Here is a 12,537-nt window from a genome sequence, read left to right as displayed (position 1 = left end):
GGAAAACTTGCCTAAATTATCAGGTGGTCCCCTGTCTTACTGAGAGTGACTCCAGTCCTTCTGGTAAACAGGAAGTAACATTACAGTAGCCAACATGAACCAGGCAATAATCTACTACTATGCCTTAACTAGAGAAAACAGAACTTTCAAAGGCATACTTTATGATCATTTCCTCAATTCTCCATTTCCAAAAGCAACAATCTTTAAACTAATATTGAAATGAATATTGAAAGAATATTGAATAGTCTTTCTTTCTTAAATATATACATTTTCTTAAATATAATTTCATGGGTAATTTCAGAAACGCAAACAAACATTGATTGTCTATAATACTACCGTAGATGAAATGTTACCTTCAAGGGACTTGTGTTACCCTGAGATGATAAGGTCTTTCGAGTTTTGGAAAGCTTGCTCTCGTGTGTAGATTGCTGATCCAGGGAGCAAGAAAATGGTTCTGAGTATTCATCACTGTCCTGGAGGGTGGAGCGTTCCAGTTCCTCCAATAAGGCATCTATATCACAGGAAACAAGAGGAACACAACGCAGAGTATTTTCTTCTTAAATATCTCTTCTTATTTTGAAAGAAACAATTTGCAAATACTTTCCTCCATCCTTATCTCACTTCAGGAGTGCAGCATGTTCTAAGAGATGGTTGAGGAGATTACGTTTGATATTTCCTATAGTTGCATTCAATTTCATAATCTCTCTACAGTTTGGTTTGTTACATTCTAGGTATTAGTTTTTAACCATATAGGACAGATCTCTATCTCCAATCTCTCTCTCTCTCTCTCTCTCTCTCTCTCTCTCTCTCTCTCTCTCACACACACACACACACACACCCTTCATATTAAAAAAAGAAGAAGCAACTTCATTGCGGTTTTTCAAAATATACCAAGCATTGCTAATCCTGATTTTTTTTTCAGTCTACTGTCTCAAGGGTTAACCCAATAACATAACAAAATAAATTGTTAAGTATTTTACTATTCCTGTTGGAGGTGGTTTGTTTGTTTGCTTAGATGTGGAAAGGAAAATAGGTTGAAAAAAAAAGAAACTAAAGTATTACCCAATGAAACAAGATGTAGTAATCCAAATAATTGGGACTTCCTTTGCACTTTTCTTGGGGGAAAGCCAGTAGACTTCACAAGAATTTTGCTAATACCTTAATCATAATGACTAATGACATTTAAATCATGCCAATAACAGTGTGTGAAGAGTGTACATTTTGTATTTAATTATCCTAACACTTTGCATTAGAGGACATTACTGTCCTCATTTCATATACGAGAAAGAGCCAAGTGTAGCTCTCAGAGGCTCCCGAGCACAGACTCTCCACCGAGAGCTCCCTCATCCCAGCCTCAACAATGTAAACTTGTACGTTGGAGTTGCCGTCATCACCAGATTGTCTGAGTCATCTTAAGCACAGCATGTTCTCTCAAAGTTTTTCTTCATCTACTTAATGAAGCAATTGGATGGAACAATATTTTTCAAATTACAAGTCAAGATATTTCAGTGTCTTTTTTTCAACTTCAGTGGATTTTTTTAAAAATATGTGTTACAGTTTGTATAAGCTTGCAAAGTATTAGATTGTATGATTTCTCAGGACCTGCCAAGCTCCGAAGCTCTCAAATAAAGAAAATGAACTTTACACGCTGTTTGAAAACAGACTTGCTCGTGTATTTCATATTTGAAGAGAATGGGGTTTTGATTGTCTAGTTTTTAAGAGAGGCTGCCATAGATCAGCCTGGCCTGGAATTTACCAAGTAGCCCAGGATGGCCTAAAACTCATGATCCTTTTGCCTCCACTTCCTAAGTGTTGGGATTTATGGGTGTGGTATCATGTGCTGCTCAAAACTTCCGTCCTGCCTTCCCTCTTTACAATGCTGAATCTGGGAACTTATAAATACTAGACAAGGTACGTTGTGCCACTGTCACATTCCCTGATTAAGGATCAATATTTCTCAATATCATAAGGGACCATCTAATCATTTTGTTTTCACAAAGGAAATCTTCTGTAGAACTTTCTCAATTATCCATATCACAAAATTTTTGACCTTCATAAACCATTTTAAAAATAACCAAACTGAACTAATCTCTGTAGGCCAAAGTGTCCTGCAAGAAATAAAATGACAAGAAGAAAAAAAGGACAGAAGAGTACATATATTAAAAGAAACCTACGATACATATAACTAATTTCAACTTAGATCATTAACTTTTATTTAAAAAAACAAAGCAGCCAAGAGTACTGATAGTATTTATACAAGATTTTGCTGAACTTGTGATCAAAAACTTAAAGGCAAGTGCAAAAATAAATCTTTGTTGGCAATTCAGAATTCAGTGTTCAATATGAGTTTGATATATATAAGTAGGCAGATATTAAAAAGTAAAAATAAATTTAAGAATATTTAACACTATATAGTCAATAATATTAAATATTAGCATTTTACAAATCTGAAATATTAACATTAAAGTGACATCAGTTAATTTTAGGTGTGATAATATTATTTCATGATCCTGAGGAACCACCATTAAGGTTATAAGTTATTGTGGGTGGAATACTCTTAGTATGGTTGTTTTTATAAATATGTTCATATTTATGTTACAGATTGATGCTGAAATACGTACAGATGGAAACATAATGTGTGAAACTGTTTGAAAACAACAGATAAATGGAAGGAACATATAAGCATATGAAAGAAAACTGTCAAGAGCTGATGATTATTGAAGCTGATCAGAAGGGTACGATCAGATTTCATTACACTGTTTTCTCTAATTGTGTATATATTTTAATTCTCCACAATGAGAGGCGTTTGTCTAAGTAAAGAAAACGACAACAAAACAAACATCTTATCTCAAAATTTTATTAGCCAGACTCAATTCTAAATTTCAGAATTCAAACATTTCATTCTACATCTTTAAAAATACAGCCAATCTCTTTTCTATATTCTATGCTTCGCTCCAATCAGAAGTCAGAGGCCTCCCTGGATCAATAGTATTCATTTAGAGTAAATATTGTGGGACAGGAGCATCATTCAACCAAGGGTATGAAGTTATTCTTAGACGCATCACCTTACCAAATCTATTAAAATTCTCCCTTCTGTTCATGAATTACCAAGACTTTCACTTCCTGTTTCCAATGAGCATACATTTCACCAATACCCTGAAGCTACTCCTTTTACTTCATGCAGAGTCTATAATTTAAACTAGGTAACTAACTGTGGTGTGACAAATACCAGATTACTGGGGGTGAGTGAAACTAGAAGGAAAACTGCAGTTTGTCTCTTTAGTCCTTGGCCCTCGGAAATTAAATAGCAACCTTAACACATCAAGAATACAAGTTTCTCAGGGGTCTCCTCCCTATAATACAATGATCTCATTATATAATGATCTCATCCCTAAATTGTGAAGATTTAAGTAAAACCTTTTAGGTGAACACATGCTACTCACATCCAAGGTAGTACTACAGAGAGGGAAATACTTGCCCACTTGAGCCAACCTGTCTTTGATGAACTGTCTACCCAAGTAGAAAGAAAACTCCACCCAAGTCTTGAGGTTGGATTTTGTTTCTGTTGCTGTTTGTTAAGGCAGGGCCTCACTCTAGCCCAAAATGATTTGGAACTAGCAGGGTAGCCCAGGCTGGCCTCAAACTCTGGGCAGTCATCCAACAAAGCCTCTCAAGTGCTGGGATCCCGGGTGTAAACTATTGTGCCTGGCAGATAATTCCTGCCTTTTGATACATTTTGTTTTTTGAGACAGATTCTCACTATACAGCCCCAGCTGGCCTAGAACTTGCTATGTAAAGCAGGCTGGCCTCAAATTCACAGAGATCTGTTTCCTGTCTTCCATGTCTGGTTTTTTTGAGATAGGATCTTATATAGCCTGGGCTGGTCTCAAACTTTCTATGTAGCCAAAATAGCCTTGAGCTTCTGATCATTGGGCCTCCACCATGAGACATTGGCATTGCAGGAAGGCAACAGCACATTGCATGCAAATGATGACAATCTGAAGAGACTGTTGATATGTAGCTAATAAGAGTCCATTGACTTGGGGCCAACTGGAAAATCTACAGGTAGCTTCCAAAGCTGCATACTTTTTACACTTATGAACAATATTTCCCTAACAACAATCCTACTCAGAAATTGTAGAAGTCTATTTTTTAATTGTATTACTCCATGGCCACCACAGCAAACACAGGCCTGACACAGGAGAACAACCTGTGACACTGTTATTTAATTGCTCTTACTGTCGGTGCTCCTAACAAGAAACAAGATATTTTGTTTTTCCTTATTTAAAGAAAAAGAATAATAACTTATTTCAGAAGGGTAGTACAAACAGTAAAATAACATATTTTAAGTTTTCCCAGTATTGATTGCCCTTTTAACTTTGTGAACTGAATTTGAATTACAAAAAAGCAAGATTTTATCTGAAAAAAAATTGGAGAAATGCAAATTTCCTCAGTATCCACACAGAATATGCATGCATCAAATTCTCAAAGAAAAAAAATTCTCAAAGAATAAATAACCATCATTATATACAAAAAGAATCTGGATCTACATCAAAGTCCAAAATACAGCATTAATCACAGTATCAAAATACATTTTACTGACAAAACAGTTTGGCATTTATTAAGAACATCTTTTTCTGCATTAATTTCTCTCCCCTATTTCCTTTCTCTGTTTCTCCAGCATTAAAACAGAACCCAAATAATTCTTTTTTATGATGATGTATAAGCTACGCATTTTGTTACTGCTGGCAGTTTTTGCACAGCTACAGACACAGAATGTGAAATTAATACTGCTTGAAACCTGGGTGAAAGTATGTTGGTGTTAAGAATGACAAAAATAAATAGATGATAAGTAGATAGATAGATAGATAGATAGATAGATAGATAAAAGCTGCCAAAGTGTAAGAAATAAGTCCCAAGGAGACAGACTTTACAGCTCCAAACTTTGGAAATCTGTGATCTGTGCATGGCAGCCCTTGACACATCCACTGCTGTTTTCATTACCTCAGGGTGAAAGGAAGGACCATATTTTTGGCCAAGTAATCTGCCCCTTCCAGATTTCTCTAAACCAAAAGCAACAAGAACCACTACACTGATGGTACATCTGTAGTTTGATAAGTAAACTGTAGAGAAATGAAACCACTCTGGCCTTTCTGCAACCTCTGCAGGCCCTTTACTAGAACTGCTATTTCCCTGTCCTTCCCCTATACTCTCCCTCCTGATTTTCTTTCTTTTCCCTTTTCTTTCTTCCCTCTTTCTTCCCTCACTCCTCCCTTCCTTCATTTCCTTTCCCTTGTTGTTTTTTTTTTTCTTCAGTACTGTATCTCCACAATCACCTAGCTGGGAGCCACCTTATGATCTCCAGTATCAGCTAAGGGGAAAACACTTTCAATTACAAGTCCCTCTAAAAGCGCTTCTCTGGGTGTCTGCTCTGTGGCTAGCTCTCTATCTACTGTGCCTCTGCACACAGCGACTGGATAGTTCTCCCAACAATTACAGTTCCTCCTGAATCACTCCTGATTCACCTGAGGACAGAAGTGAAAACAAACGTTCAGCACTATCCTCAGCTTGCTAGAACACACCTCATCATTACACATGGCGATGATGGTGGCCAAGTCCATATTTCCTTAGAGCATCTTCTCCAAAAGCCCCCCACTCACCCAGCTCTTCCATTGTCCTATACCCACGATGTTCTGGTCTTGAAGATTGTGAAGAGATGCTTTGGCATGTGGTGAAGACGGGGACCACAACGGAACTAAAGGAGACAGCGCAAAGTGGCCTCCGTGACCCTTTTTGGTTCCTGTATTTGCTTAGCACTTCCTCCCTTTTGATTTTTTTTTCTCTTCTAGTAGCTCAGTTTTTAAAATAGTGCTGACAGAAAAAGGCAGGTTGTGCAAGGTTGAGGGTTTGATGATACATTGGCCAGTGTGGCTCTGAAGACTCAAAGTTGACTTTTCAAAGATTAAACTCCTACCACATACAAGGGCTTATCTTGAATTTCAGGTTTATACTTGTGGGGTTTTCCAAGTTTAAGTATCCCACTGCCTACTGCTAGCTTTTTTCCCCCTGGAAAACTAGAATCATGAAAGCATAGGCCCCTTTCTTAATTTTTCTGATTAAATAGCACCAACTTCATTTCACTATCTCTGTATCTATTTACTCAGAAATCAAGCTGGCCTGATTTCCCAAAGAGTGATCTAAAAAAAAAAAAGTCTTTTTAAAAATCTCTCTCTCTCTCTCTCTCTCTCTCCTGTGTGTGGGGGGGTCACTCATGAGATGCATGGGTTGGGTCTCTCTCCAACCTGGGTCCTACAAGATCAAATTCATCAGACGTGTCAGCAAAGTGCCTTTATCTGTTGAGCATGTTCTCTGGCCCACTATACAGTCTTTAAAGTTGAATAAAAGTGGATTCACTTTTGAATTCTCTGGTACTGGTTTATACAGTTATCCAAAGTGCAAACATCTACAGGCTAAGGAAAAATCAATCAGAAGATTTAAGACACTTAGTACCAAGCTTCCAAAATTTGAATGTCAATTCCTGCTCAGTTCACATTGCCTTGTAACAATTTTTCCAAAAGGTGAGTGAGGTCATTAAAAAAAAAAAAAACAACTTATCACCTTGCTTTTGTTCATCTCAAAAGGAAAAAGGCATTTATAACAGGACCACCTTGAGAAGACAGTGTGTAAAGAACTATAATTATGACTCTGTGAGGTAGGTTTTGTCCTGGTGTTTACCAATAGAGAAACAGGGAACCAGTAACTGGCTAAAAACAGAATAAAGACATAGCTTTGTTATTTAATACATAATCGGGATTTACTTCAGTATGTGGTCTTTATTCTACAGTGCAGTGATCATCTTTTAAAACAAGTCTTTCGTTTTACTAAGACCCTTTTAAGAGGGTGGCTTTTTGTATTACTTTAAGCAGCCATTGGATGTCAGTGCTGTTCCAAATCCGCTCACTGTAAATACAATACAGCCGGGGAAAAAACCGTTTCTACTAACAGTGTCAGGTTTTACAACTGAAAATGACATTAGTCCTTTGAAAGAGCAAAACATTTAATACAGACTATAAAGTATTTGCCTTATCTATGTGGCAAATAAGCCAGATGCTGGGAAAAAAAAAAAAAGAACTTTACTGAAGGTCTACAATGTAATGACTAATGTAAAATTCAGAATTAGATTTCCAAACTTTGTAACTATCCATCCTTTTGTGTAGATTTTAACTGAAGATATTTCCATCTTCTTCGCTTGCAAGTTGTCCCTGGTTACAAAGTGTAAAAGGGAAACCAAGTAATGCAAACAATGCATAAAAGGGAAAGAAATGCCTACAATGTACAAGAGGGAAAGGAATACAAGCGTTTGCATTTCCTCCAGCTTCTGCTTCAACAAATGGAAATCCCCCTTTACTCATCAGGAAGGTACTGAGCCGCACACGCTCGTCAGTCAGGGCGGCTCTTCTGACTGTGCTTCCCGTGCTGCAGAAACGTCTACAAACCGCAAAGGCACGCAGCCTCGGGGCGGAGAACGTGCGAGAGCGCTAGCCTCCGCCCCAGCCACGGCCAGTCACGCTAACCCTCTCTCCAGCTCCAGCTCGGGGACCTCGGGCAGCGTCAGTCCTGTCATGTCCCGTTTCCTCCTGGGAAACTACTTTACAATCCGCCCTGCGTGTTTTATTAAAATTGCACTGACACAGGCCGACCGAGCCCCCGACCTCCAGGGCTCCACCAATGGGAGGCTCGACGCAAGATGGAGGAATGAAAACGAACGTGGCTAGCAGGTCGCAGAGGAGGCGCCCGGGGACCCAGCCAAAGTAAGGGAGGACTATGACGAGGCGCTTCGGAGTGCCTAGACAAACGCCAAGATTGACCGTGTAAAGACGTAGGACACCGTCTCGGGCAACCCTAACCAGTAATTGGCTCAGTAGTTGTGCAAGTTGTACGCAGGCGTCGCGGCCTAACCCGGAAGCGATGCCTGTCTGGAACGTAAACTCGGCCAGTGGCTAGAAAACTACATTTCCCGTGGTCAATCAGTCAAAAAAAAAAAAAAAAAAAAAAAAAAAAAACTCCCAGGCTCCCCTCGGCCCCTAGTTTCCCACACACTAAAGGAGGACTTTGTCTCCCAGGATGCCCTTGGCTAGGCTGGCCCCGCGCATGCGCGTCAGGAGCACCCCGCGCCGTCCCCTCAGCCCCGCCTCTAGCCTGTCGCCGCCATTTTTTTCGAGACTTTCATCCGGCAACGGACGGGGTTTTTTTTTTCTTAAAGGAGAAGTGGCAACCCAAATAATTTACCCCTTCTCCCCTCGAGAGCTGGCGGTGCTAGGGACAGGAAGGACAGAGCAGGAAGGTGGGGGTCCGGGTGGAGGCGGGATACCGTCCAGGCCACTTCTTAGGCCAGTCAGACCCCTCGAGGGAGCCGCGGCGCCTCGGGGAGGCAGGTGCGCGCGCAGCCGGCGGGGGGTTCGCGCGAGGCTGGGAAAGGTGTGTTTTGTCCCTCTCGCCGGGCTAGCCCGCCCCGGCCCGCCCACTGCCCCTAGCTTGAGCTGAACTCCTCAAGGGGGGGGGGGAGAAAAAAGGTCACTTTGCGGTTGTCGCGAGACGCAGCCGTTTAACGGTGAGAACGGGTGCGCGGGGAAGGAAACCTCGCGCTCTCCCTCGGAGCCGTTTCCTGATTGGTTGACGGGAGGGGCGGGGGCGGGCTCTGGGCGCGCGGCTGCGTGTGAGGCCGCGAGAGGCGGGGCCGGGGAGCCGGCCCTCGTCCCCCATTGGCCCGCTGCGCGTCCGTACGGGCGCGCGCTTGCGCGCCTCCGGCCGTCGCGGGCTTGAGTGGCAGGGGGCGGGGGGGGGCCGCGCTCGGAGCGGGCGGAGGGGCGGGGGGGGGAAGAGAGGCGCTCCGGAGTGAGGGAGCCGGACGCTCCGGGAGCCGAGGGGGGCGGGGGGAGCCGCGCCGCGGGCGCCGCCGCCTCCACCGCCCGGGACGCAGGGGTGGGGGACGGACGAGCCCCGATGCCGGGGGAGACGGAGGAGCCGCGATCCCCGGAGCAGCAGGACCAGGAAGGGGGCCAGTCAGCGGCGGCCGACGCGGCTTCGGACGAGCCCCGGCCCGGCGTGGCGGCGGCGGCGGCTGCGGCGGCGGTGGCGGCGGCGCCTGCGGGGACCGCGAGCAGCCGCGTGCTGAGGGGAGGTCGGGACCGAGGCCGGGCCGCTGCGGCCGCCGCCGCCGCTGTGTCCCGCCGGAGGAAGGCCGAGTACCCCCGCCGGCGCAGGAGCAGCCCCAGCCACAGGCCTCCCGACGCCCTCGGGCAGCAGCCCGCGGCCGCGAAGCCCCCGTCTCCTGCTCAGGGCAAGAAGAGTCCGCGACTCCAGTGAGTAACCGTCTTTGAGGCGTTGGGGAAGACCCCCCTCCAGCGCTCGCACTCCCCTCCCGGCTCCCGTAGCGCCCGCTCCACGTGACGCCCCGCTTGCTCTGCCCCCTGCCGGCTCGGCACGCCAGATGTCACGCCGCCGGCCGCCCCGGCGCCCGCTGCCCCGCAGCCGCCGGCCCACGCCCGGGGTCAGCCAGCGCCGGCCGCACGCACCCTCCGCCCCCCGCCTGCTCGGCCCGCGCCCCGGCCCCTGCGCCCCCTTTGTCAGCCTCTCGCTCCCAGGGTTACATCACGTCCCCGTGAGGAGTCGACCGCACCACACTAGTCCCGGGGCGGCTTTGCCTGTTGAGGTTCTCGGGCCCGCGAGCCACTCACAAGGGGGCCTTTCTCGCCCTCCGAAATGGTCACGCTCGCTTCTGCCGTCAGGGTGGAAACGTGACTGTGCCAGTTGTGTTTTATACAGCTAAACCAGAAGTGTAGTTCTTTTTAGCAGCCTCTGAACTTTTTCTTTGTGCGTATATTTTAACGTGGGTACTTGTTCTTAAAATTAGATTGATCTGAATTACTACTTTGAACTAATTACAGGACCTTAACAGATGGCCAGGAGCATAAATATTTTAAATTGCTCATTAGAGTAATGCTTAAAAAATAATTAAGTACAAGAGTTTATAAGTTACACGTTGTCATCAGATTAGCTATTCACTGTAGAGAATTTTGTGACATTGGATTTACAAATGAGAAACGAGTCAGGAAATCTAAGACCCGGGATTTCGGTTTCAGATAACCTGCGAGCTCCTACCAGAGACAGTGCAAGGTTTGGTTTACCTAGGAAATCTTTTAAGGTTTTAAATCAGGCTTGTTCCAGAATTACCTCTGTGACTTACAATAGTTACAGAAGAAGCCTCAGGAGTAAAAATCCACGTGTATGGCATTATGCTATCCGAGTCTTTTCGGTTTTGAATGTGATTTAAACTTCTTTAAGTTAAGAAAACTTAGTACTGTAGTTCTGTGGAGAATAAAAGTCCTGTTACAAATTTTTAAGCTGAATCGAGACTGGTAACTGCTGAATGTTCATGCTTAAAATCTTAAACTCATTTATTTAATGTCACAAATTTGGAAATATGTAAATAATCTCAATTGAACATAAATTCCTTAGGCAAGTTATTGAAACTGTGTGTCCCTCCGTTTGTTCATCTGCAGTTACACGGGGAATAACCTCTATGACCTGAGTTTGTGTGTCTTAAATACGTTGTGGAACCATTTCACACAGTGTCTTACACATTACTGAATTCAACTTGCTGTTTTGAGCAGTGGTAGCCTAACAGAGGCAGGGGTACTTTGTAATGGTGTTTTGTGTCAGTTTTGTAAAGTTTTATGGTTTTGTATCGTTCTCCATAAAGCTACCACTTAAGAGTTAAGTACATCTGAATCAAGTTAAATTATACCTAGAATAGTATTTTACTAGGTAGGAAGTACTAATGGACCTTTGAATCCTACAATATAATTGTGGAAACAGTTGATCTTGGATGATGTGATTGCTTCCATGTTTTGTTTTGTTTTGTTGTGTTGTTTTTTTTTATCACAGTATTCCTTGTGAAGAGGAAGGACCAGTCTTTAATGTCCCTTCTCATCTAGCACTATCAATAGTTACAGTAATCTTTACCTTTTACCCTCGTTCATGTATTTAAGATTATACGAGTTTTATTAGACTCTTAAAATTAATTTTTATTGCAAATTTTCACTTTTTTGGTGGCCTGCAAATCAGAAGAATTCCAACACATTTCAGTTTTGCAGTTTTGATTTGAAAAGTAACTAGGGCTAGTACTGTTAATCCTAGGCAGTAAAAAGCTAGATCTGGCCTTGTCTTGAAGGACCTTGCTGAGGAAGGAAACAGTGATTAGCACCATTAATTAAACTTGTGTACATGATTTTCAGATGTTCTGTGACAACGTGTTTTTTAATTCATTTTTCTATTTATCCTATGAGGCATGCAGTTTTGAGTATGAATGAACTGAACTCTGATCTTGTTTAATGTCTTCCAAATAAAATGACATTTAAAAGGGAGGTGAGAAATTTAATTTATTATAAAATTGTAACTATTTGTTCTTTTCAGATCCTTTTCCCTCTCTAGTTACTTTTTCATCCATTTTCCATAACCTTGCTTTTTCCCTGCAAAATCCTATGTAACCAGCTCTTGAAATGTATTTGTTTCTTTCAATTAAAGAAATAGCCCAAATATACAGAATCATTTAAATTATCAAAAACATAGATTTGGATCACCTGAAGTTTGTGTTACTAATGGAAGGCAAATTATATAGTGGAGAAAAGCTTGAACTTGATGTTCAGGCTGAATATTTGATTTCTGAGTTTGTACTGCCCATTGGCTGAATGACCTTGAGCAAGTCACTAGCATCTTTAGAGCTATTTCCTCTTGTGGATATTTTGAGTTTGTGGCAGGAGTTTTACAGCAGAATAATAGGTTGTGCTTTTATAAACTTGACTGTATGACAACTTGGTTGTTATACATTGAAGCTTGAGAATTAAGAGAATTCATAATATGAATGCGGGAAAATAAAAATTGCAGTTAATATGTTCAGGAGGGCATCTGTTAAATTCTAGATGTATTATACACAAAGACCTTAGATAGCAAATAGATCCAATTTGTACAGTTTATTCATGTTATTTAAGAATTTAGTTCATTGTTTGATTCTCATTTCAAATGTGGATGTGCTTCACCATACATGTGTTACAATAGGTTGAAGGTTGAAGATAAAATTTTTTTCCCATTGGCTTGTTGTTTCTTGGGTGTTTTTGTTTTTGTTTTGATGTGTTTAGTTGATTTTGGTTTCTGTTTCTTTCTTTGAAGACAGGTTCTCTATATGTAGCCCTTCCGTGGAACTTCTATGTACACCATACTGTCCTCCAGCTGACAGATAAGTCAGTTATCCTGTGCCTCCCAAGTGCTTTGATTAAAGGCCTGGCTTTCCTGTTTTTAATAAATTAAAATATCCATGTGCAAACAATGAAATCAAATTAAGGCTAGGGTAGGAGACAGAATGTCTGTATTCTGCTTTATTCTGTGGTATAAAATTGGATATCTGCATCCCAGATTTTAAAACTCTTTAACAGACGAGTCTTAAAACAGATCATGTAGCTATCCCACCGTCTTCTTAAA

The 12,537-nt window shown here is 42.3% G+C and overlaps 2 protein-coding genes and 1 non-coding gene across 5 annotated transcripts in view; 2 read left to right on the top strand and 1 right to left on the bottom strand.

The window, feature by feature from the left end:
• Positions 1 to 5,801, bottom strand: part of Lpxn (leupaxin) — a 31,327-nt gene extending 25,526 nt beyond the window's left edge. Inside the window, exons 1-2 of one of the 2 annotated variants that reach the window (XM_021663523.2) lie at positions 5,661 to 5,801; positions 354 to 511 (exon numbers count right to left, since the gene is read on the bottom strand). In XM_021663523.2, the coding sequence (XP_021519198.1) occupies positions 354 to 511; positions 5,661 to 5,673 (171 nt within the window). In that variant the 5' untranslated portion in view covers positions 5,674 to 5,801. Of the gene's footprint in view, positions 1 to 353; positions 512 to 5,582 lie in introns of both variants that reach the window. The other variant, XM_060387071.1, reaches the window with a different exon arrangement.
• Positions 2,247 to 2,372, top strand: LOC132652039 (small nucleolar RNA SNORA40). The gene has a single exon (XR_009589534.1). It is a non-coding gene; the product is annotated as a small nucleolar RNA SNORA40 (small nucleolar RNA).
• Positions 5,802 to 8,209: 2,408 nt separating the features above from the next.
• Zfp91 (ZFP91 zinc finger protein, atypical E3 ubiquitin ligase) overlaps positions 8,210 to 12,537 on the top strand; it is a 34,952-nt gene continuing 30,624 nt past the window's right edge. The window contains exon 1 of one of the 2 annotated variants that reach the window (XM_021663517.2): positions 8,210 to 9,362. In XM_021663517.2, the coding sequence (XP_021519192.1) occupies positions 9,004 to 9,362 (359 nt within the window). In that variant the 5' untranslated portion in view covers positions 8,210 to 9,003. The remainder of the gene's footprint in view (positions 9,363 to 12,537) is intronic. The other variant, XM_021663518.2, reaches the window with a different exon arrangement.

The sequence above is a fragment of the Meriones unguiculatus genome, chromosome 1 (genome assembly GCF_030254825.1).
Source record: "Meriones unguiculatus strain TT.TT164.6M chromosome 1, Bangor_MerUng_6.1, whole genome shotgun sequence".
NCBI lineage: Eukaryota > Metazoa > Chordata > Mammalia > Rodentia > Muridae > Meriones > Meriones unguiculatus.
The sequence above is the reverse complement of the archived record's forward strand: the minus strand, read 5'-3'. Positions and strand labels throughout refer to the sequence as shown.